At 36.7% G+C, this 25042-nt stretch overlaps 1 protein-coding gene across 4 annotated transcripts in view; it reads right to left on the bottom strand.

Annotated features, from left to right (window-relative positions):
- Nucleotides 1-25042, bottom strand: part of SESTD1 (SEC14 and spectrin domain containing 1) — a 161772-nt gene that overhangs the window by 75449 nt on the left and 61281 nt on the right. For all 4 annotated transcript variants that reach the window (XM_073218600.1, XM_037000255.2, XM_037000254.2 and 1 more), the window contains 3 exons: nucleotides 18135-18214; nucleotides 14110-14218; nucleotides 3638-3728 (listed from right to left, as the gene is read on the bottom strand). In XM_073218600.1, the coding sequence (XP_073074701.1) occupies nucleotides 3638-3728; nucleotides 14110-14218; nucleotides 18135-18189 (255 nt within the window). In that variant the 5' untranslated portion in view covers nucleotides 18190-18214. The remainder of the gene's footprint in view (nucleotides 1-3637; nucleotides 3729-14109; nucleotides 14219-18134; nucleotides 18215-25042) is intronic.

The raw sequence follows: 25042 nt of genomic DNA, 5'->3' as shown, positions 1-25042 counted from the left end.
TGAATTTCTCTAATAGGAATATGTTTATATTAGGCTGAATGTTGATTTTTAGTTGAGAAATTATTAAATTTGGTTTTTCTATGATATGAAAAAATTTTTTTCTAACAATCATCTTGGGGGATTTCTTCAAATAATGCAAAATCAGTTTTCTCACAAAATAAGTTTTTCTTATCAGCCATTATACAAAGTAGCTAAGATTCTGCATGATTATCAACTTGAAAAAGACAAAGCTTAAAAACACAATTTCACATTTATTAGCTATGATTATTCCTATTACCTAAAGAAGGATGGAAACGAACATTTACAGAGTTACATTTTTATCAGCAAGCCCCAAAGAGTTGATCTTTAAAATATACCTTCAATCTACTTATTTCTCCTACCTGCTTTGCTAATGTCCCCAATTACCCAGCCTTCTGAAATATCCCCTTAACAGACTTCCCTGCTTCACGTTTTCTTTCTCATACTCAGAGTAAAACTCAAACCCCTTACTCAGGCCAAGAAGGCCCTCCAAGCTTAGGTCCCCACTGATCTCGCAGACTTCATCTCACAGCTGATTCCTCTACCACAGCCATACCGACCTTCTTGCTGCTCCTGGAATGTGACAAGTCCATTCCCACCCCAGGACTTTGCCCTTGATGTTTCCTTTGTCTGGAATGTTCTTTGTCTTATACTTAGGAAGACTGCTTCCTCAGTTTATTCACAATTTTACTCAAATTGTCCCTCTGCAAGAGAGAATTTCCTTGACCGCTATACAGTAGCACCATTTGGCTCAGTCTCCTTTTACCACTGTATTTTTCCTCATTAGCATTTATCATTATCTGATGTTACATTATTAAGTAAGTTATGTAACTGCTTACTTCCTGGCTCCTCAAGTAGACTATAAGCTTCCCAATGGCAAGAACCTTATTTATTTATCATGTCACTCCTGTATCTCCCATGCTTATGACAGTCTTGGCATACAGAGACACTCCATATATATTTGTTGAATAAATGAATTCACATTAGCAGGCAGATCACATCCTCCCAACTACAGAAGAGTTAACTGAGCTTCAGAGACCTCAAATAACTTGCCCAAGATAACAGAGTTGTTAAGTGAAGGCACTGGAATAGAAGCCAGGCCTAACTCTTAAAAGTTCTACCACACAATTTCAAATGTTCTACTAGGGGTCAATAAATTCTTTCTGAAGGTGCAAATAATAAATATTTGAGGCTTTGCAGGCTATACAGTCTCTTCAATTCTGTCACTGTAGTGCAAAATGAGCCATAAACAATATGTAAATGAATGGTTGTGCTTTAGTTTCAATAAAACTGTACAAGCTCTAGGAGCAAATCACTGTTCTAAGCCATAAATGGCACGACTGAATAGTAATGAATTAAGAATAATTATTATTATTAATTAGAGGGAAATAGAAACCTTTCAATTGAAACATGTCATTAGGCATGTCACAAATCTAGTGCCCCCTGCAATGACTGAGTTGTGAATAAAGTAAGTAACATAAATTCAACAGTATCAAAACTTTTATTAGAGGGGCTGGGAAATGTAGAGGAAATTCAGAATTTGTAGAAGATCATTATTTCAAAATCATTGGATATTAAGGCTGTGAGAAACAGGAGAAACTGAGCTACTCATTTTAGAAACTATCAGTTACATAGGCAGAGACAGCACTAAGCTCTGGGCTCCCAAACAACTGGTACCAGTACCTTCTGAAATAAAAGCAATCAATGACTTTGTATGTAGGACAACTGTTTGATTAGGAGTAAACAACAGGCCATTTACAAATTCTGAAAATGCTAACTTTTAATAAATCCCGAAGTGTTAAAATACCTATCAGAAAAGAAATTGCAAGAGAGAATTGAATCATCCTTTTAAAACTGCCACTGATCAAAGCCTAGTTCAAACAGCAAGTCCCAAAAAACTCATCTGTGACACAGGTGAATGATGGGATGAAAACAAGGCCACAAGGTCCTAATTAATGAATTTGTTACCTAATAGTTATTTTAACAACTTTTACAGAGAAGGTCAATCTTCAGGGTTTAGAATATAAATGGGCTGGGAACATATTTGACAGTAAAAGTTATTACAGGACACCAGCATGTGCTCCCTTAAAAACTGATCCTCTGAAGGCTATGTCCTTTCCAACCCAAAAAAGGAATTTCAATGATGAAAATTTAGGCCTAACATTGAAGAATGCTGTAATGTTTGGGACGTCCTTAGATGCAGCCTATTGGTAAATACATACTTTGTAAAGGATAAAGCCAAGACCTGGGGCCTAGGCTAAGCTAAGTTCCAACCACAGCCCTTTCCCACATTCACTATGAGAACCTGGCTAAGAGTCTCAGATGACCTTTTGAGATAATAGAACCTGCTTCCTAAGGTCATGAAGATAAAAATTATATGAAATAATTTATAAAGCAAGATAATTTATATACAAAAGTACAGCACCCAAACTACATTAAGCACTAAAACTAAAAACTAAAATTACCAGCCCACTTTTCTCAAATCCCTTTTTCCTAATTGTCCCAAAAGATAAAACATTAAGAATCATTGTTAGTTATCATTTAAATTTTTAAATTTTTTTTCCTTTCCACAGAATCCTAAAGCAGCTACCAATTATTTCCCAATTCATTAAAAATTCTTGATCTTTCTTTCAACATCACTGATACTTAAGTGAATGTTCACTATCCCATGTAAATGCCAAATTTATATTTCCCTCAAATTAGCCTGTCATCAACTCTCTTCCCTGTATTTGGTTTGTTTCTGAGTTATCATGGAGTCAGTGTCCCTTCCAGGAATGCCCTTTTCACTTTCTTTCATTTAAATCAGACAAACTCTTTCATTTAACTCAACTTTTACCTCCTCTTAAAGATCGTCTATGGAATGCCAGGTACCCGAGAGCAATCTGGTCCTTTTCAATCCCTCAAATGTTTTATTTTTCCATTTTGGATCACAATATGCTCAATACTCTTAGAATAAACCTAGTACAGACAAGAGATCATGGAAACATTCTGTGAGGAACACAAGGAAATATATAACATAAAATTAGGATCGGATCAGAGACTTTGTAATTACAGCTGCTCATTAAATCCTCATTTGCGACCTATGAAAGTCCCTAGGAACACAGCTTAGGTCAAATGAATTTCTTATGGATTAAAAATAAATAATAAGACCATCATGAATTCTGGTGTTTCTTAGAGGAAAGAGGGGAACCAAAACAGAGAGACCTATCAGAACTGCCTGAGCAGCTTTTTCAGACTAGCCTTACCCAGAACTATCCCTACCTGTCCTATCAGAATGAGGTGGCGGTGGATGATGCAGATAAAAGCTCCCAGGTAAGTCTGACAACATTTGCCTTCACACTTTCAGACTCACTAGCCTACTTGCTTAAATTTCTTAAACATGACATACTATTTCCTGACATTTACAAACCTTTAGAATAGGGCTGGAATTTATTTTACTATTTTAAGTCAAACCTGAAAGAACTGAATTTAAACAAACCAAAAGAACTAATGCTTTTTTAGAACTAAGTCACTGCTGAGAAGATTGGGCACAGTCCAATAAATGAGATGCATTTGCCATCATCACCTCATTTGTTAGCATAAAATAAAACCATTTCCTGATAGTCAAAAATAAAATTACCTGTAGCATTAAAACTACTGTTTTCACCACATTCCACTGTGATTTTCTGCCATCCACAATCACGGTAAATCCTCTAGCCTTACACTTTTCACTGAAACAAAATAAAATTACAAAGTATTAAAACAAGCTTCATATTTTATTCCTTATTATCCTAAATAAAGTTTCCATCTTAATCATTTATGGAGCAGCGTTAACCTCACTTGCTTTGGTTTACATTGTCAATAAATTAAATTCTCCAGAATATCCTTTCAGTTTTCTAAAGCAATTAATTTTTCTCATTTCAGGAAATATTGACAATTTATAAGCTAATCTGGCAAGAAATTACTCTAAAAGCACAGACAGTCAGTGTCTTAAAAAGAGAAGAAATCAAAGCCCCTCAATCTCTTTACCTGTAAAACTGGATCAGAGTGAAACAGGTTAACTAATGACCATCAAGTGACCTCCGTACTTCTTGTTTCTCCCTCCTGCCCTAAGTGCAAGGTTTGTGAAGTGACAGTTTAAAACAGGTAAAAAACTATATAAACTATTATTGAACCATTGGAAATGGACTTCTTAGGGCTTTTGGGGAAAATTTAATGATATGAGTTACCATCTGACGTACATAATTCAAAGTTTGAAGGCACCGTGTTTGATCCATCCCTGTTCTCCCTTTTGCATTTTCGGTCACTTAGCCAGCAAATACTATCTTGAGTGCTGGACTGTGTTATTGCTATATATTATATTCAATTGTTCAAGTACTGACTAAACAATTTCCAGAAGCCTACCCCAGAAAAATTCAAAACTACATGGAAAACCCCATCCTAAAGACCAAAGCTATGTATCATCATCACCACCATCATCATTTTACTTATAAAATTAGCTCAGTACAATGATTTCAACTGCCCTCTCTCCAATACAATGGAAGAAACTACAGCTTTGCTTAGCCAAGCAAGTATTTGGTAGTGAAAACTCCCAACTCAATGTTCTCACCATTGCATACATTGTAGGAAAAGTAAATAGCAGAACCCTTCCTCAGATTTAAATCCAACAGTCCAGGGAATTTTACTAATTCTCCTCCTCTGCTCCCTCTAAGCACTCACATTAGCCTCAAGAGGGTTCTTGGAGAAGTTGTGTCCAATTCTACTGAAAAACAGTAAGGTCACAGAATGAGGATGATATTGCTAAAGACTTGGAAGAACAGGCACTGCTGTATACAGGGACAGAAGCAGACCTTCCAAGAAAACAGAGAAGTGTTCAAGAGGTGACGCAAACTGAAACATATGTCCACACTTGCAAACAAATGTTCATAGCATAATTCACAATTGCCAAAATAGAAACAACCCAAATGTCCATCAACTGATGAACAGAAAAATAAAATATGGCAATCTGCACAATGGAATATTATTCAATCACAAAAAGGAATGAAGAACTGATATATTCTACAACACAGACAGACCTTGAAAACACTATGCTAAGTGAAAGAAGCCAGACACAAAAGCCCACATACTATATAGTTCTATTTATACGAAAAGGTGGGTACAGGGTCTCTTTTTGAGCTGATGAAAATGCTCTGGAATTAGAGGGTGTGATGGTCACACAATCTTGTGAATATACTTAGAAGTATTGCATTAGATCCTTCAAAGGGTGATGTTTAAAGTTATGGAATTACATCTCAGTTTTTAAAAAGTTTATTCTATTTTTGACTTTTGCATTATAAAATAAGGAATCCACAAAGTATTCTTTGGAGGGGAAAAAAAGGTGAGGCAATATAATGGATCACTTCTAGATCAACAACAATGTACAGAGACTTGCTAGGGAGAAGCAAATCTGACATGTAACTGACAGTTGTAGGATCAGGCAAGGAGGAAATTTCCAGAGTTCCCACCAACAACACATCTAGGAGGTCCACTATGACTTGTCGGGGATACAAGTCCAAGACCGGCCATCCTGGTAGGGTAGCTGGCTGTGGAGTAGTCCTCAGAGAAGGAAGTGAGACCAACTCAGCGACTCTATCAACACATTACGGAAAATTGCAGGAGGGGAGCTAAGACACACAACTGCCCAGTGGAGGGCCTTTGCTGGTTGGGACTATAGCCGAGAATAGTGTGTTGTCCCCACAAGTTGGTACTTTCTTGTCACTGGGACTTGCATCTCAGAGATACAGCTTACACAACAATTTTGTTAAAGAAGTTTTACACAAACAACACATTTATATTTCAAAGCACACTCTAAATTAATCTGTTTATATTAAGACAAGGAAAGTAATGAAGCTTGCAAATACCATGTGCAAAATCTTAAGGGTATAACACTCTGAATTTATCTTTTAGGGTATTTACAATACCCTTAATCATAATTTTCTCACATTTTACTAAGATAATGAAAATACACACAATCCAAAGATAAAATTTGAAAATTACAAGACCAAGGGATCTTTCAACTACTCAAAACAAATTTTTTTTTTTTTTTACTTCATTCCTACAAGTGGAATGATGGTTTGAAATGTTCTTAACAATATACTTAATTGAGGATTATGTTATGTCCTTTATAAAGGACATGACAGAGGAGCTTAAGTGCTATATAAATAAATTCCTATATTACTACTAACATACTGATAATTATATTTTAGGAATAATCAAAAAAAATATTAAGACTCGTCCGCCTTGTTCCTGCTCTATTAGAGCCTTTCAATGATGAAGTGCTGAGTTAAAATAGTTATCAAGGGGAGAGGCTTCTTAACAAGCTCCTTGACTTTGACTAGAAAGAGACTGTCAATGGATTTCCTGGGTTCAATATTCTGTAGCTCTTCACTAATTTCTTAGTTCCTTATCTTCCAAACACAGAGTTCTGCTTATACTTACATAATTACACTAATTTCACTTATGCTTTTATTATAATTACTTGTTTACAATTTATCTTTATTAGATAACATGCTTTCAGAAAGCAAGAATATTATCCTACTGTTCTCCCATTTCCTCAGCTCCTAGAATAGTGAGGAGCTAATTGTAGGAACTACCATATTTAATGAGTGACTCAAGACTTATGACCTTAATGTATGTGTGAGTTTTGGCAAGTCATTAAATCTCTGTGTTCTGATGTTTCTTTTGCAACAGAAGTGAGTTTTTCTACAATTAAGAAGAATTGAACTGAAATATAAATTTAAATTTCTAATAAAATCACAACTTGAGAAAACTGGAAAGGTGACTTCTGTAGATGGTGAATTTCTACCAAATCAAGAATCATCTGATTAATATTAATCTGGACAAGAACTTGGCAGCATTTCTATATAGAGGACGTAAGTTTGGGTAAAGTGGTTAGTCTAGATTAAGGTACTTTCCAATCCTGACATTCCACGATTGTAAAATTGGATGATCAGTAAGTTCCCTTTGAGCTAGGAAATGTTATGATTTTAAAAATACACTGACTATACTGTTGAAAAAAATGTTAAAACAAACAAAAAAAAGATTTTCAAGATTTCTTTTATAATACTATATTCACCAGCTATTTTCATGTCAATTATCAATGTGATAGATCCAGGTTAAGTGTGAACAAATACTGAAAGTTATTGATATATGTGGCACTGTCATTATAACAGAGACAGCTGCAACATAGTGATTAGGCTTGGAGTCAGACTGTCAGGTTCTAATTCCCCCTCCTGCCCTCATCTGCCACACGTTCTTGATCAAGATACCCAAACTGCCTATTCTTTTCATGCCTCAGTTCCCTCATATGTAAGATGGGTATAAGGATGATAGTACTCATCTTCAGGTTGTTATGAGAATTAAATGACTTAATGTTCTTTTTATTTCCTTAAAATTAAGATTTTTTATTTTCGTTATGCCTTCCAATCATCATCCATTAGTGAATTTCTGGTTCCACTGTGAATTTAAACTAAAAAGAAAGCAATACCAGCCTAGACAAACTTCTTATCCAAAATAGCTTCTACTGAGCTGCCAACTTCTTTATGTTTGATTTTCCAACAATGTGTTAAGAGGCTCTGAGAATGGTCAGTACCAGGTGCAGTAAGCCTGCATTTGAGTACACTGAGCTCTGAAGACACTGAAGTAGTAAAATAAAGGGCAGAAACCCATATCCATTGACTACTGATCAATGACTAAGTATCACAGGGCTATGAAAATACAAATTGTAAGAAACAGTTTCTCCCTTCAAAGAGCTTAGGATCATTTAGAAAGGTGGGGAGAGAGTATTTTATTTTAATGTCTGTTATATTCATAGACATTAGACCTTAGTCAATGTTACTGTTAGGCAGAAAGACAGATATGAGTGGGATGAAAAGAGGGTGGGGTCAACCAAGAACTCAGGGAGTTAATCAGATAAAGCCAGAGAGCCAGAAAGGAGTCCCAGAGTTAATGCCCTTTTGTAATGTGAGTTCATTCCACATGCTCTGATTCTGGGCTGACCTTGAGATGTGCTCTAGCTAGTACAGGTAAGATAGAGATGTGAGACAAGCATCATGATTAACTTTTCCTGCCTGTGATGAAAAATGCTGAGATATAAACAATATAGTAGGAACAGGAGGGACTCCATCTTAAGGCTGTTTTCATTTAAAAAATCAGGGAGTTAGGAGGTAAGATTCCTAACATATTCTTTGGTAATCAGCCAACAACCTATCTTAAGGCAAGGCAAGCAGTCTTAACTGATATGTTTCCAGTGCTTGAGGATAATGAATATTTTGGAGAGGAACAGGATCAATAAATTCCTTGTGTTAAGTTTGTCTTACAGAATTATTTGTAGGACTGACTGTGGATGAGGGCATAGTGTCCCTCACTGGAGACAGACATCATGAGACCACAAGTCAGGCCTACACCCTCCCCCCCACAACCCTTTACCTTTATCCCATTTTTGAAAGCTTTAAAAAACAGAACCCTAAGCCCTAAGAGTGCCTCCTCTCTGAGGTTGCCTGCACTTGCCTTTCTTCAAGTGTGTCACATTCTCTGCCCTACTCCAGATAAGTAGGAAGGGGCTACTGAGAGCTCTGATTTATGTTTTCAAGTTTCTGTTACCTGTGTGACCCAAGTGGAACTGTGACTATACAATCATGCTCCTTAGCAGTCTGCCTGAAAATCTCTCTTCTTTGTCTTTACGAAGTTCTCAGAATATAATCTCACTCCATCCAGTGCTCTGTGGCTCTTCTAACTCCTGGGGTGGTAGGGATTTAGTTCCCACACCGTGCATACTCAAGCGGACATTGGATGCCAGGTGACACTGGCTTTAGGAGTTGGCAGGGATTATGCCCAATGCAGAGCAGGAGTTCAATAAGCTTCCCTTTCCCCCTTTCCTCCCTCTGTTTTTCTTTCCTCTCTGCTTTATTCAATTAAACCTGCCTTTTTTTACCTGGCCCTCTCCCTCCCTTGGAGTGTCTTCAAATAAAACTTTCATTCTGCTTCACTGCTATGTCTCTGCCCTTCAATTCTTTGTTGTGATGGGGACAAGAACCAAGGAGAATAAACTCAACTTCCCAATATTACCAGCTAAACAACATATACCTTGGATATTTTTTAAAAGGACAAATATTAAATGTAAAAATTCTAGAATTATCATTAAGCACATTCGGTTAAATGCCTAAAGAGTGAGAAACAGCAAGTGCTAGAAGTATGGAGGACAGCTGGAATAGTTTGGGAACTATCTGTACAAAGAAGCAAATGAAACAATGAAAACGACTGACAGAGCTGGAAGACTGTGAGCAAATGAACAACTTACTAACTTGGGAGAGTTTCTTAATTGCCCTCACTTTTGCATCTATGAAATAGGGATAAGAATTGATATTTTGAAGACTGTACAATACAAGTAATTAAACTAAGCAGTTAAGAAGGCTGAAAGATTGTTCTTGAGAGCAAAGACTTAGTTTATTTTGCCTTTACAATGCACAATGTACAATGTCTGTTATTTAGTATAAGCAAAATAAATGGCTATTAAATTGAATTCACTGTTTAGAAAGGAGAGATCACAGAAAACAGAGGAAGAAGATAGAGCTGCTGTTTTGGCAAAATTAATCTCATATTTATGTGCAAAACGGGGAGAGAATGGAGAGAGAGAAATTAGTTTGGTTATTGCTATGTTAGACTAGCCTGACAACTCAGAAGTCCCTCTGTGTGAATGTAAGCATATGAAAAGGCACAGAGAGGACAGAAAAATAAAAAATACATGGCATAGAAAGGAAATACTGGCTTAGCTATCACATTTTAAAACAGCACATTATAAATTTTCAATACATATGTATTCAATGAATGAAATCAATATTTAAAAAGCACATATCAACAGCATAAAGACTTTTCAGAGCACTTAACTACAATGCTTTGAAGTAACTTTAAGGTCAACACAATTATACCTCTATTTGCTTAAAAGTCATTTGTTGAGGAGAAAGAAACCTTTCTCCTATACTGAACCTTTCAAGTATAAAGACAAAACAATGATCAATTAAAGGTGTTACACTGAAATTATCTTCTAATTGCTCTGCAGAGTCCTGTAAGCACAAGGGAGGCTCCTTAAAAATTGGGGAGGAGGCACTGCAGTGTTAGTGTAATATGGGAAGGGAAGATAAAGATGAGCAGAAATGGCTGTGGACCTCTACTTCTATCTGTTTCATAAATTTGGCTTCATAAGATTTTCTTTGAATAAGAATATCCACTGATTTTTTAAAATTCTTAACATATACAATATATGCCTTATGGAATACTGGCAGTTACAAAACTATGCATATGGGATTCAAATCATAATTTCACCATCTTAAAGAATTATAAAACTAGATAGAGCTATTGTAGTTCCTTTCATGATGTATTTTAGGTCATTTCTAAGATTTTGTTGCCAAGTATGGCTCTTTCCTTCAATATGCAGATAATAAATATCTCAAGTCTCCAAATCATTTTTATTAGCATTGTAGATGAGATAAACTTGGCTCTGCATTCAAGGAGTTTACAGTCTAATAACAGACTATAATTTGACTGCAAACTACTATGATACCAAGCAGAAGTGAATAGAAAAAAACTGTCTAAAAGGGCTCCTTTAACTAAGGTAATAAAAAAAAAAAAGGTTGAGAAACTGATGTATATGTTTTGCCTCATGTTTCTGAAAAGCAGTCAATGTCTCAAAATCACAATTCATATAATAGTGGTAAAACAAATCTCATTCTGTGCAGGAATGTGGATGTGCTTCTGATTTAAAATTCTGAAATATGTAATGAAATTATGAGATAAAGACTTACTTGTGAGGTTCTAGTTAGAACTAACCTCAGTATTTATTTTTTTAATGAAAAGATTTACAGGTTAACATAGATTTTTGTCTTTATAAGAGAATCTTGAATTTGATTCTGCCATCTGAATCATGACCTCACAATTTCTGATCCTGTTATGTCTAAAATGTATAGTAAAGCCAAAGGAAACCAAAGAAAAACTCCATTTACCTCTTCTAAAATTTAACACTCAGGCTGATCCAAATTTGTCAGTCTTATTAAAACGTGTAACTCACCCTTTATAGAAAATGGAGCAGTAATAGTTATTCCTTAACTCCACATAGAATGGGACATGAGAAGTTACCTCAACATAAACTTGGTATTCAGGCCAGGCCTGACGCTCTCCTTTCTTCTTAGCCCTCTACTCAAGAATATGAAACAAAAAGCAAGCTTGGGCCAACCTGTGTAGCAAGGAATGAGGAAATAGCCCCACTCTCAACTGGGTTACTTATTTAAAATAGTATTTATCATACCTTGTCCCAGTCATTAAAAATAAGCATAAAGTACAGATAAGAAACTGGGTAATTTCTTTTCATTTTAATGTAACTTGTAAAAAGCTATTATTATATTCAAAATGTTAACATGTTCACTGCAAAAGGAGTCCATTTCTGGACATCTCCAGTAAGGAAAAGACAACATTATTTAGTTACACTGTTGGAGCTGTCTAAAGACATTCACAGCAGGGAGGAGTTAAACTTCAATAGCAGATTGAGAGACACAAGCAAGTCATACAAAAAATGCACATGTACTGAAAAAGGAAAACCTTCTAGGCATATAGAGAGCCTGATCTGACAGGGTGAACTTAAAAATAGTGCTGGGATAGAAAGAAGGGTACGTAAATGAATAGATAGGTGATAAAGTACAATTTTGGTTGCAGACTTGTTAAGTGCTGGACATAAATGGTGTTTACTGTACAATTCTTTCAACTTTTCTGTATATTTGAAATTTTTCATAATAAGACATAGGGAGGACTACAGTTTAAAAACAGTTTTGAATGACATTCTGAAGGAGAAAAATCAGTTTTTAAGATGGCACCTAATTAACTGCTCTGCAGTTAAAATGAAGAGCTAAAAAAACACTCTAGCTCTCTAATGAAATAAGTACTGACACAGAGCTGCCAATTATTTATTAAATGCCAAAGTTACAGAAGGCTGATCCACAAAAGTAGATGGCTAACAATTTATAGGTTTCACAAATATTTAGGAAGACCAAACTTTAGCAAAATGATCATTAAAAATTAAGTAGCTAGGTGTCTGCTTTGCTACCATAAGTTCTTTCATCTTGCTTCAACTTTTTTCTTGTCTATTAGCTAGCAGGTATGTGTGGATATGTAGAAACTCACTCATAATTTACACTGAATAGCATTATTGTATATTTATATAAAAGAGAGATAATTTAAATAGTGTAGGCTGTTTGCCCTCCATTGTACTTCCTGCTAGCATACCCAGAATGAACAAACAGTAGACACAAGTGAAAATTGCTGGTCCCTTAACCTGCCTCAGTTATCTAGTGCCTCTTACACTGTAAACAGCCTGCTGGGCTGAGCATGATTCTAGTATACACAAGTATAAATTTTCTTATCACAAACCTAATCATAAGCTAACTGTCTTCTAGAACTAAGCCTCAGTGACATGTTCCAGTGCTGGAGAGAAACCTACCCTGTTCATAAAAAAAATTGTAAGTCTCTAATTCTTCCTTAGGCATTTTTCAAGGCTAATTTTGACTCAATAATTTTACATTATAACTTCAGAGAACCTCACCTCACATAAGATGCAACTGCACTATCCTCTATTCACTTGAAGTATGAAGAGTTCTGGATTAGTGTCAGGAATTATAGTCTAGTCCCAGTTCTTCTACTGATTAGCTGTGTGACCCTGGGCAAGTAATTTTAACTTCTGAGTCTCAATTCCCTCAACTATTAAATAAGGCAGTTGGGTCAGATAGTCTCTAAGTTCCCTAACTACATTTAACTATCAGTGAATCATGAGTATCTTTTTATTACATGTGAGTTCTATGTTAGCCAGTGTCATTAACCTAGGTTTGTTATCTAGTGGGGAGTAATACAAACAAGCAATCAGTAGCTCAGAGGATTACCTCGGCTATTCAATACTAATACATTGTGATATCTTATAACTTCCCCTTTTCAGAAAGTAAAAAAAAATGAAGATTTTCACTTGAACACCTCTATTTTCCCAATATTAAAAAGAAAATAATCAACAGTAGAATCATTAAATTACAGACCAATACTGGGAGAAAGCATGATTAAAGTCAGTTGTTCTAAAATATGGCTTTAACCCTGTACTCTGCAAAGTGCTTTAAAATGAAATAATCTATTATGTCAATACTGGAAATACTGGGAGAGATACAAAGAATTGTTGCTCTGATTAAAATTTTTAAATTCACTATCTAGAACCTAAGAGTATTATATGAGAGATAGTTCTATTCCTTTCACCATCTCCATATTTTACAAACACAAAAAATCTGCCCTCATTTTCATACTTTATTGCAGCCAGATATTTGCAAATCTGGCTACATATCAGAATTATCTGGGAAGCTTAAAGAATTAAAAAGAAAGTCTGATGAGCAGGCCTCCTAAGAACAATCAGATCAGGATCTCAGAGGTAGACCCTCAGGCATTAGAATTTTGAAGAAAAATCTCCAGATGGTTCTAGTGAGCAGCCAGACTCCAACTCACAAGTATCATATATGGGAAAGGAAACTAGGAGAGGGCCTTCTTGTTTTTGCTGAAGTCATGGGTAAGCTTAAGCAAAAAGAAAGGTTTAAATTTTGTCTTCACCCAAGAAAAATAAAACTTAAAAATCCAAGGACCTTTGTATTAAAATAAGAAAATTTTTGCATTTTTTAAATTTAAAAATGTTATGTTTCTAATAGCCTCTTTACAGATGTATTTATATCTATACAGTGAAATAGCTACCTAAATAAAAGATTCTTTCTATGAAATTTATTTCTGTAAGTTTTCTCAAGTTGCGCAGTTTTTAGATCTCATTCTTTGTGTTCTTTAAAAGTTGACAGTACATACATTTTAGAAATCTGTATATTATTCAGTATATCAAGAGCATAAAAAAAGTCTATTCTATCTACACAGGTATCACAAATTAGTGATTCTATTGTTTTAATTGTCATTTCACTGCTAATCAAGCAGGTAACAAAACATAACAATAACAGAAATTGTTAATAAGTGAATGAAAACAAACTGAGATTTAAGAAAAGACACCTTTAGAGTCACCTTGGAATGCTGAGTAGGTAGTCCAATGTGACACTCAGCTCATCCATGTTTGTTTGTTCCAGGCATAATGGAATTGTCAGAATGAGGCCACTTCGTCTATCCTTTCCTCCTATTAAAAAAGAATACATATAAATATAACCTGAAATAGACATTAAAGCCTAAATGAATAATATATATTTGGGTCCAATGTTAATAAAACAATTACAAGTTTAAGACATCAGTAAAGAACTATCTAATGGACATTATTTTTTTAGAATAAAAATAGATATTTTATTTTTTATGTTATAAATGTTTAGAGTACTAGAGAAAAATTATACAAAATGTGCAAAAAATAACAGGAAAAATTCACCCACAAAATCGTCTTTGAAACATAGCAATTATTTTGTTTAATTTTCTTTCATTTAGTCTGCTTCTGAATATACTTAATTCATTAAGCACCTATTGTGTGCCTAGCACAATAAGCATTGACAAGTAAAATAAATTTTCAATCAACATAGGGAGAAAAGCTTTAAGTCAAAAGAAATAACAGTATAAAAATATGACTATTTGCTAGGCCATGTTGCACCAAATATATTATAAAAAGGGACTTAGAAAATGGAGGAAATGATAAGAGTATATGAGACCTGGTTATAGAAGCCTGAAAGGCAGGTAGTGGAACACATTTACATGTATGTATGTTCAAACCTTCTTCAATTTTTCTAAGCATTAAAATGTAAGTAATACTTTTATACACACACAGCAGTTCTCTGAAAGTTCCACACATGATTGAGTTTACACTGAAGCCCATCTTCTGACCCAACTGACATGGCAATTTTAAAAGCTTAAAAATGAGCAAATAAAGGAAACAATTTTATATGATCTCTAGAAATTATCACTGAAAACTGAAAGGTGTGAAGTGAAAAAGAACACCTCCAAGTGACATGAAGGTAATTCATGATGTACCAACCACAAATGATCATCTATCTTTTATTAGGTTAGTCACATAAATTACTGATACTCAACTTGCTTATACTCAAAAAAATAGCAATTTCAATGGTTCATCCTAACAGATAATCAAAAGTGTCTTCAATTGCATATGTGCCGGAGTCCAGCTCCAGCCGAGGTGTGGGTCACGAAGGAAAGGACAGCATCGGCGAGTGAGGAGATGAGTGAGGAGACGAAACACCCAATTAAGGTTGTAATATCTCCTGACATCAAGTAGCAGGGTTTTTATTTTTATATCTTTTTAAGGTTTACATAATGTTACACATTTTCTTTGATCAAGGATGGTACAGTGTTTTTTTTCCTTCAGTTTTGTATAATTCCGGCTCATTACAGATGTTATCACTTTTTTGAACAGCTTTCTTGTAACATTTAATGTTTAACTTTCCCTTAACCTTTTTGGCCAGAGATGTAGGTGACATGCTAGGTGCTAGACAGGAAAATGGTGTGTGGCAGCGTGTGGTTTATAATGTCTGCTTTTAAGCATAATGTCTGCTTTTAAGCATAGAGTTTAAGATATGTGTCTAAGGCTATATAAAGTTTAAGCAGATTATATAAAATTCAAGCTATATACTTTCTGGTTATTATGTGTAACTATATTATTAATTAAATCCTATCCTACACATGTGGGTTGGGTCTTACATTTAAAATTTAGGGATGGTACTCTTATCACCCATTCCTTAACATTCCTACAAATACAATAAAAATACCTTATTCTTTCATAATATTCATTTCACAATTTCAGATGTTCACACCTTTCCTTCTGCATCTACAGGAACCAGGGCCTTGCAGTTCTCTTTAATCTTTCATATAATGACACTAAATCTGCTCTTACTACCTTATCATTAATATAATAATATTTTGTCATAAATTTATTATAAACTTTATATATGGGATATTTATAAATATAAATTTTCTTATTTTGCTCATAAATTCTTTCTATGAGGGGGATACCAGAGGTGTCTTCTAATATTATCAACAACATAAAGGGGACTCTGGGCAGTGGGGACTATTAATCTTTATTACTTTGCTGTTTCATATAAGTTTTTTGGGAGAATGGGTTTTTCTATGGGGGTTTTTCTATGGCCCGGTTTACCATAACTCCTGGTTAATCATGTTTCAAATGTTACAAAAGGAGGAACAAAGTGCATCTAGTTCTAAGAGGCCTGGGCTGTTCGGCCTCCCTTATTTGTGGCAATATGCCTGGAACAGTTGGTCCCTTAACACTACTTTCATTTCCGGAACTGCTGCTTTAATCAATATTTTGGGCTATGTTATTTACTAAAGATTAATAAATCTTAAATACATAAGATTTCCCATATATGAGCCCAATCACCAACATCATAACTGCAAAAATAAGTGTGGGAATTAGCAGGGGCCAGCTATGAGGTTTCTGGTTTTCAGGATTCCTCCTTGTGCCTGGACCTTGTCAAACAGCATGAGCAGCATGGCACACTCCACATGTTTTTTGTTTAGGTTTTTATGTTTTTTTAATTGGTTACATCCTTGGTTTTCAAACCTCATCTCCTAGATGATTTTGTTCCTTTGAAATATTTTTCTCTATTTTTAAAAATTTTGAAAATTACTGGTTGAAGTAACTACCACTTAGTGGAGAAATTCAAGAGGAATGGTCTAAGTGAAGTTTCATTTGCTCCTCAAAAATCATTATGCTTTATCACTACATTAAGCCAAACCAGCAGAAAGGTTTGTATCTGGACTATAGCCTTCTGACCCACTATGGAATTGTCTTCAGAGGACAGGTCTACTATTCAAGACTACAGTTAACCTCATGCCCTCAGCTTTCACAAGAACAATAAAATAATCATCAGTGTAAATGCAAAAGAGCACAGAAGCCAAAAGGAAAAAGACTTTCAAGGCAGGTATGGTCAGTAAGGTCAAATGCTACACAAAGTGTCATAAGGATGCAAATATATCTCTAAATAAGATTGTAAAAGAGAACTAATATCCACTCTTGGCAACAGTGTGGGCAAACAGGCATTTTTGTACACTGGTGGGAAAACAGATATTGAAACATTCTTAGAGGGAAATCTGACAACACCTAACCCAAATTAAATGTAAATTCCCCTTTTAACACTTCCACATATAGGAATTTATACTGAACTTATACAAAATGCACAAACTATAAACAAGAATGTTTCTTACAACACCATTCATTTCAGAAAAGAGTGGAGAAAACAAGTGCCAACTGGTTAGAGAAGAATATTTTCTAAAAAAGGAATTACATATGAGGTAAGGAAACAATACTATTAGTGGAATTCAATGTCTCATTTTGTCCTTTATAATATACACTAGAAAAAGATGCCAATTTACCAAGATAGAACATACTTTGAATAAAGAACATTAGTAGTCTAAATATAAAGACAATCCTGATAGTGCCTAAAGAGAATAAGAAAGAAAAAGCAAGATAAAACAGTCCAAATAACCCTAAACAGATGGGCCACAATACCTATTCTAAAGTATGTTCAAATTTACTCAAATCCAAAATTCAAGAAAATCACTTCACCCAATGCAGCTTCTCTTTGAATCAGCTGATAATAGACCTTGGGTTAATAACTGGCGATAAATTCAAGCTTGTATAACCAAGTTACAACAGTGAAATGTGAAACCCATGTAACTGATATTTCCTAACTGTTCCAGGGCAGTGAAACTGTCTCATAGAAAGAAGACAAAAACTAAGATGCAGGATATATAAAAACAAATTACTCTCTATTACAGAAACAAAATTATTTAAGTACCAGTTACTCAATTATCCTTAGCCTGCATTACTTAATCTTATATAAGGAGACGTCATGATATCTTACTTGTAGAGGTGGTGGTCATTTTTACCAAATTACAGAACACAATAAAAACTGGCCTGCCCAGTAACAGTGACAGAGCTGGTTCATGTAATTATCCACTCTGATTAGAAGATGAATCAAAGTACCTTGGAAACAAAACCTTCTAGAAAAATGAAATGTATTTGTCAAATTTATTAAAGAAAAGAAGTTTACATGTTAAACACCTCCAATTTTAAGAAAACATACCTGAAAGGAAAGCTAGCTTTTTCTTCAGAATGGGTAATATTCCTGAGGCCTCCATTTTACTCCAGTAAATTTCCTCACTTCTGAAAACAAAGAAAGTTAAATGTCAACTACAATGATTATTCTATGAAATATATACTTATGAAAACTTACCCCAGGGTTTCTCAATCTCAGTATTACTGACATTTGCATTTTTTTCCCCATAAGGAAATATCCTGTGCACTGAGGAATATTGAAAAGCATATCTGGCTTCTACCCACTAAAATACCAATAATGCTTCCCCTTACCAGTTTTGACAATGAAAATGTCTCTAGACATTGCCAAATAACGCTGGTAGCCAAAATAATAGACAGTTAAAAAATCACTGGTTTTAACTGTTTTCAGGGCAATATTCTTGGGCTACAACAGTGACTGATACATAGCAGTAACTCAATAAATTACATTTTGAATAAAGAGATAAATCACCCCAACAGGCAATCTTCTGTCTAGTTGTTTTCCTTACTAATTACACACCCCTGCTCACACCCACCAAGATGCATCAGCCAGAGAGCACATTCAGGTGGCAGCTGCACCAGGAGCACAGAGCCAGGCAGCCTTCCTACTGGAGAGCACATCCTGGCCATTGCTGCACCATAGACATGATGCAGGAACTGTGCAGGCAGGGCTTCCCTGGAGCTCGTGGCCAGTAACTCCTGGAAATCACACCCAAACTGTCACTACACTATCGTTGTCACCCTATCATCATGGAGCCAGTAGCCCTGGAAGTGGGACTTCCCTTAAGGTTGCAGTGGGTCCACTGCTTCCCCACCAGTGTCCGTTCAGGAGCCTCTCTGACCATGACCCCACCAACCACACCCGAGCCCTGACACCACAACACCTGTTCTCATACTCATTAGGCCTCTAAAAGCAAGCCAAAACCACCAGGTACATACAACTAACCCAGGGAACCTCCCTTACATAAGGTCAATCCTTCAAGACCGGGAGAGTTAGCCCTCTCCATTAATTCATAGAATCAAGCACAGAAATTCAAACAAAATGAGGAAAAAGAGGAATACACTTGAAACAAAATAATGACAAAACCTCAAAAAAAAAAAAAGAACTAAATGAATTACAGATAAACTACCCAGATAAAGAATTCAAAGATGTTGAACAGATTTGAGAGAGGAGTGGAACAGCTCAATGAAATCTCTACAAAGAGATAGGAAATATAAAACACAATCAATCAGAGGTGAAGAATACAATAAAGGAAAAGAAAAATATACTACAGGGAATCAATAACACATTAGAGAATGCAGAATGGATTGGTGATTTGGAAGACAGAGTAATGGAAAGTGTGCAAGCTAATAAAAAAGAACAATAACAATAAAAAGAAACGAGGATAAGATAAGGGAGCCATAGGACAATATTAAAACATACAAACATTCTCATTAGAAAAGCCACAAAAGGAGCGAGAGAGTGAGGAGTAGAAAAATACACTAGAGGGAATCAACTGATTAGAGATAGCAGCATGGACTAGTAATTTGGAAGACAGAGTAATGGAAAGCACTCAAGCTGATAAAACAGTAAAAGGAAATGAGGATAGGTTAAAGAAGCCCTAGGACAATTTCAAAACATCTAAACATTTACATCATAGGAGTCCTAGAAGGAGAAGAGAGAGAGAAAGGAGTAGAAAACTTACTTGAAGAATAATAGCTGAAAACTTCCATATGTTAACTATGGAAGGAAACAGACATCTAGGTCCAAGAAGCAGAGAGCCCCAAACAAGATAAACCCAAGGAGGTCCACACCAAGACACAGCACAATTACAATGTCAAAAGAGAGAATCTTAAGAGCAGGGAGAGAAAAGCAACACATTGCCTACAAGGAGAATGCCATTAGGTCAGATGCTGATTTTTCTGTAGAAACTCAACAGGCCAGAAAGGAGTGGCATGATATATTCAAAGTGCTAAAAGAGAAAATCCTCCAACCAATACCCATTCAGCAAGGTTATCATTCAGAATGGAAGGGGAGATAAAGAGCTTCACAGATAAAGCATAAGTTAAAAGAGTTCACCATCATTAAACTGGCCTTACAAGAAATGTTAAAGGTTTTTCTTTAAGAAGAAAAGAAAAGACCCTATCCAGAAGCAAGAAATATAGGAAAGGGAAAATTTCACTGGTAAAAGCAAACCTATACTAGATGTAGTAGACTAGGCACTTAAAAGCCAGTATGAAGGTCAAAAGGACAGAAGTAGTAAAACAATGACATCTAAAAATTAGTTAAGGGAATCACTAAATAATTGGGTATAAAAAATGGCATCATAAACATAAAATAGGGAACCAGGATGGCGGCGTGAGTAGAGCAGTGGAAATCTCCTCCCAAAAACACATAGAGCTATGAAAATATAACAAAGAAAAATCTTCCTAAAATAGAGACCACAGGACACAGGACAACATCCAGACCACATCCACAACTGCAAGAACCCAGCACCTTGCGAAGGGGGTAAGACACAAGCCCTGGCCCGGCGGGACCCGAGCGCCCCTCCCCCCGGCTCCCGGCGGGTGGAAAGAAACCGGAGCAGTTTTTTATTTTTTTGGCGAGTGCTTTTCGGAAGCCTAAAAGGGACAGGGACCCCGTTGCTAGGGAGGCAGGGTGGCGGGACCGGTGACTGGGTGCCTGGGACCAGCGCCTGAGCACAAAGAATATCCCGCATTTTTCCCTGCGGGACTGGTGGGAAGGTGCCTGAGACCGGCGCCTGAGGACGGAGGAAATCGCGAGTTTTTTCCCTTTTTTTTTTCTCTTTTTGGTGAGCGCTTTTTGGAAGCCTTAAAGGGACAGGGACCCCGGTGCTAGGGAGGCAGGGCGGCGGGACTGGTGAGCGGGTGCCTGGGACTGGCACCTGAGCACAAAGAATATCCCGTGTTTTTCCCTGCAGGACCGGTGGGCGGGTGCCTGAGACCGGCACCTGAGAATGGAGGCAATCGCGCGTTTTTCCCCTTTTTTTTTCTCTTTTTGGCGAGTGCTTTTTGGAAGCCTTAAAGGGACAGGGACCCCGGTGCTAGGGGGGCAGGGCGGCGGGACTGGTGAGCGGATGCCTGGGACCGGCACCTGAGGACAAAGAATATGGCGCGTTTTTCCCTGCAGGACCGGTGGGCGGGTACTTTCTGGAAGCCTTAAAGGGACAGGGACTCTGGTGCTAGGGAGACAGGGCAGCAGGACCAGCGAGCGGGTGCCTGGGACCGGCGCCTGAGGACAAAAAAAAACTCGTGTCTTTTTTCCTTTATTTTTATTTTTTTTATTTTTCTATTCCCTCTCTCATTGTTGCTGTTGTTGTTTTGGTTTGGACAGTGCTTTTTGGAAGTCTTAAAGGGGCAGGACAGGTCACTTAGACCAGAGGCAGGGAATCTGGGGATCTCTAGGCACCCTAACCCCCTGAGCAGCAGTGAGCACAGAGGCCCTTTACAGAGATGAATAGCCTCCCGGCCGCTCCCCCTCCAACGGGTCTCCACCATTTTGGAGGAGCAGCCCCAGCCAGGCCACGCCCACAGCAACAGCAGAGATAAACCCCATACCAACCGGGCTGGAAGCAGAAGCCCTGTCTGCACACAGCTGCCCAGAAAAAGCCACTAGAGGTGGCTATTCTCCCAGGAGAGGAAGGCCACAAACCAACAAGAAGGGAAGCTCTTCCAGTGGTCACTTCTACCAGCTCTGCAAACTATCTCTATCACCATGAAAAGGCAAAACTACAGGCAGACAAAGATCACAGAGACAACACCTGAGAAGGAGACAGACCTAACCAGTCCTCCTGAAAAAGAATTCAAAATAAAAATCATGAACATGCTGACAAAGATGCAGAGAAAAATGCAAGAGCAATGGGATGAGATGCAGAGGAAAATGCAAGAGCAATGGGATGAAGTCCGGAAGGAGATCACAGATGTCAGGAAGGAGATCACAGAAGTGAAACAATCCCTGGAAGGATTTATAAGCAGAATGGATAAGATGCAAGAGGCCATTGAAGGAATAGAAGCCAGAGAACAGGAATGTATAGAAGCTGACATAGAGAGAGATAAAAGGATCTCCAGGAATGAAAACAACACTAAGAGAACTATGTGACCAAGCCAAAAGGAATAATATTCATATTATAGGGGTACCAGAAGAAGAAGAAAGAGGAAAAGGGATAGAAAGTCTCTTTGAAGAAATAATTGCTGAAAATTTCCCCAAAATGGGGGAGGAAATAATCAAACAGACCATGGAATTACACAGAACCCCCAACAGAAAGGATCCAAGGAGGACAACAGCAAGACACATAGTAATTAAAATGGCAAGGATCAAGGACAAGGAAAGAGTTTTAAAGGCAGCTAGTGACAAAAAGGTCACCTATAAAGGAAAACCCATCAGGCTAACATCAGACTTCTCGACAGAAACCCTACTGTCCAGAAGAGAATGGCATGATATACTTAATGCAATGAAACAGAAGAGCCTTGAACCAAGGACACTGTATCCAGCACGACTATCATTTAAATATGATGGCGGGATTAAACAATTCCCAGACAGGCAAAAACTGAGGGAATTTGCTTCCCACAAACCACCTCTACAGGGCATCCTACAGGAACTGCTCTAGATGGGAGCACCCCTAAAAAGAGCACAGAACAAAACACACAACATATGAAGAATGGAGGAGGAGGAATAAGAAGGGAGAGAAGAAAAGAATCTCCAGACAGTGTATATAACAGCTCAATAAGCGAGCTAAGATAGGCAGTAAGATACTAAAGAAGCTAACCTTGAACCTTTGGTAACCACGAATCTAAAGCCTGCAATGGCAATAAGTACATATCTCTCAATACTCACCCTAAATGTAAATGGACTTAATGCACCAATCAAAAGACATAGAGTAAAAGAATGGATAAAAAAGCAAGACCCATCTATATGCTGCTTACAAGAAACTCACTTTAAACCCAAAGATAAGCATAGACTAAAAGTCAAGGGATGGAAAAACATATTTCAGGCAAACAACAGTGAGAAGAAAGCAGGGGTTGCAGTACTAATATCAGACAAAATAGACTTCAAAACAAAGAAAGTAATAAGAGATAAAGAAGGACACTACATAAGGATAAAGGGCTCAGTCCAACAAGAGGATATAACCATTCTAAATATATATGCACCCAATACAGGAGCACCAGCATATGTGAAGCAAATACTAACAGAACTAAAGAGGGAAATAGACTGCAATGCATTCATTGTAGGAGACTTCAACACACCACTCACCCAAAAGGATAGATACACCAGGCCGAAAATAAGTAAGGACACACTGGCACTGAACAACACACTAGAACAGATGGACCTAATAGACATCTATAGGACTCTACATCCAAAAGCAAAAGGATATACATTCTTCTCAAGTGCACATGGAACATTCTCCAGAATAGACCACATACTAGCTCACAAAAAGAACCTTAGTAAATTTCAAAATATTGAAATTCTACCAACCAATTTTTCAGACCACAAAGGTATAAAACTAGAAATAAATTCTACAAAGAAAACAAAAAGGCTTACAAACACATGGAGGCTTAACAACATGCTACTAAATAATCAATGGATCAATGAACAAATCAAAATAGAGATCAAGGAATATATAAAAACAAATGACAACAACAACACTAAGCCCCAACTTCTGTGGGACGCAGCAACAGCAGTCTTAAGAGGAAAGTATATAGCGATCCAGGCACACTTGAAGAAGGAAGAACAATCCCAAATGAATAGTCTAACATCACAATTATCAAAACTGGAAAAAGAAGAACAAATGAGGCCTAAAGTCAGCAGAAGGAGGGATATAATAAAGATCAGAGAAGAAATAAACAAAATTGAGAAGAATAAAACAATAGCAAAAATCAACGAAACCAAGAGCTGGTTTTTCGAGAAAATAAACAAAATAGATAAGCCTCTAGCCCAACTTATTAAGAGAAAAAGAGAATCAACACAAATCAACATAATCAGAAATGAGAATGGAAAAATCACGACAGACTCCACAGAAATACAAAGAATTATTAAAGACTACTATGAAAACCTATATGCCAACAAGCTGGAAATCTAGAGGAAATGGACAACTTCCTAGAAAAATACAACCTCCCAAGACTGACCAAGGAAGAAACACAAAAGTTAAACAAACCAATTACGAGCAAAGAAGTTGAAACAGTAATCAAAAAACTACCCAAGAACAAAACCCCGGGGCCAGACGGATTTACCTCGGAATTTTATCAGACACACAGAGAAGACATAATACCCATTCTCCTTAAAGTGTTCCACAAAATAGAAGAAGAGGGAATACTCCCAAACTCATTCTATGAAGCCAACATCACCCTAATACCAAAACCAGGCAAAGACCCCACCAAAAAAGAAAATTACAGACCAATATCCCTGATGAATGTAGATGCAAAAATACTCAATAAAATATTAGCAAACAGAATTCAACAGTATATCAAAAGGATCATACACCATGACCAAGTGGGGTTCATCCCAGGGATGCAAGGATGGTACAACATTCGAAAATCCATCAACATCATCCACCACATCAACAAAAAGAAAGACAAAAACCACATGATCATCTCCATAGATGCTGAAAAAGCATTTGACAAAATTCAACATCCATTCATGATAAAAACTCTCAGCAAAATGGGAATAGAGGGCAAGTACCTCAACATAATAAAGGCCATATATGATAAACCCACAGCCAGCATTATGCTGAACAGCGAGAAGCTGAAAGCATTTCCTCTGAGATCCGGAACAAGACAGGGATGCTCACTCTCCCCACTGTTATTTAACATAGTACTGGAGGTCCTAGCCACGGCAATCAGACAAAACAAAGAAATACAAGGAATCCAGATTGGTAAAGAAGAAGTTAAACTGTCACTATTTGCAGATGATATGATACTGTA

This window comes from Manis javanica, chromosome 12 (assembly GCF_040802235.1).
Source record: "Manis javanica isolate MJ-LG chromosome 12, MJ_LKY, whole genome shotgun sequence".
NCBI classification, from domain to species: Eukaryota; Metazoa; Chordata; class Mammalia; order Pholidota; family Manidae; genus Manis; species Manis javanica.
This window is presented reverse-complemented; position numbering and strand designations above follow the sequence as displayed.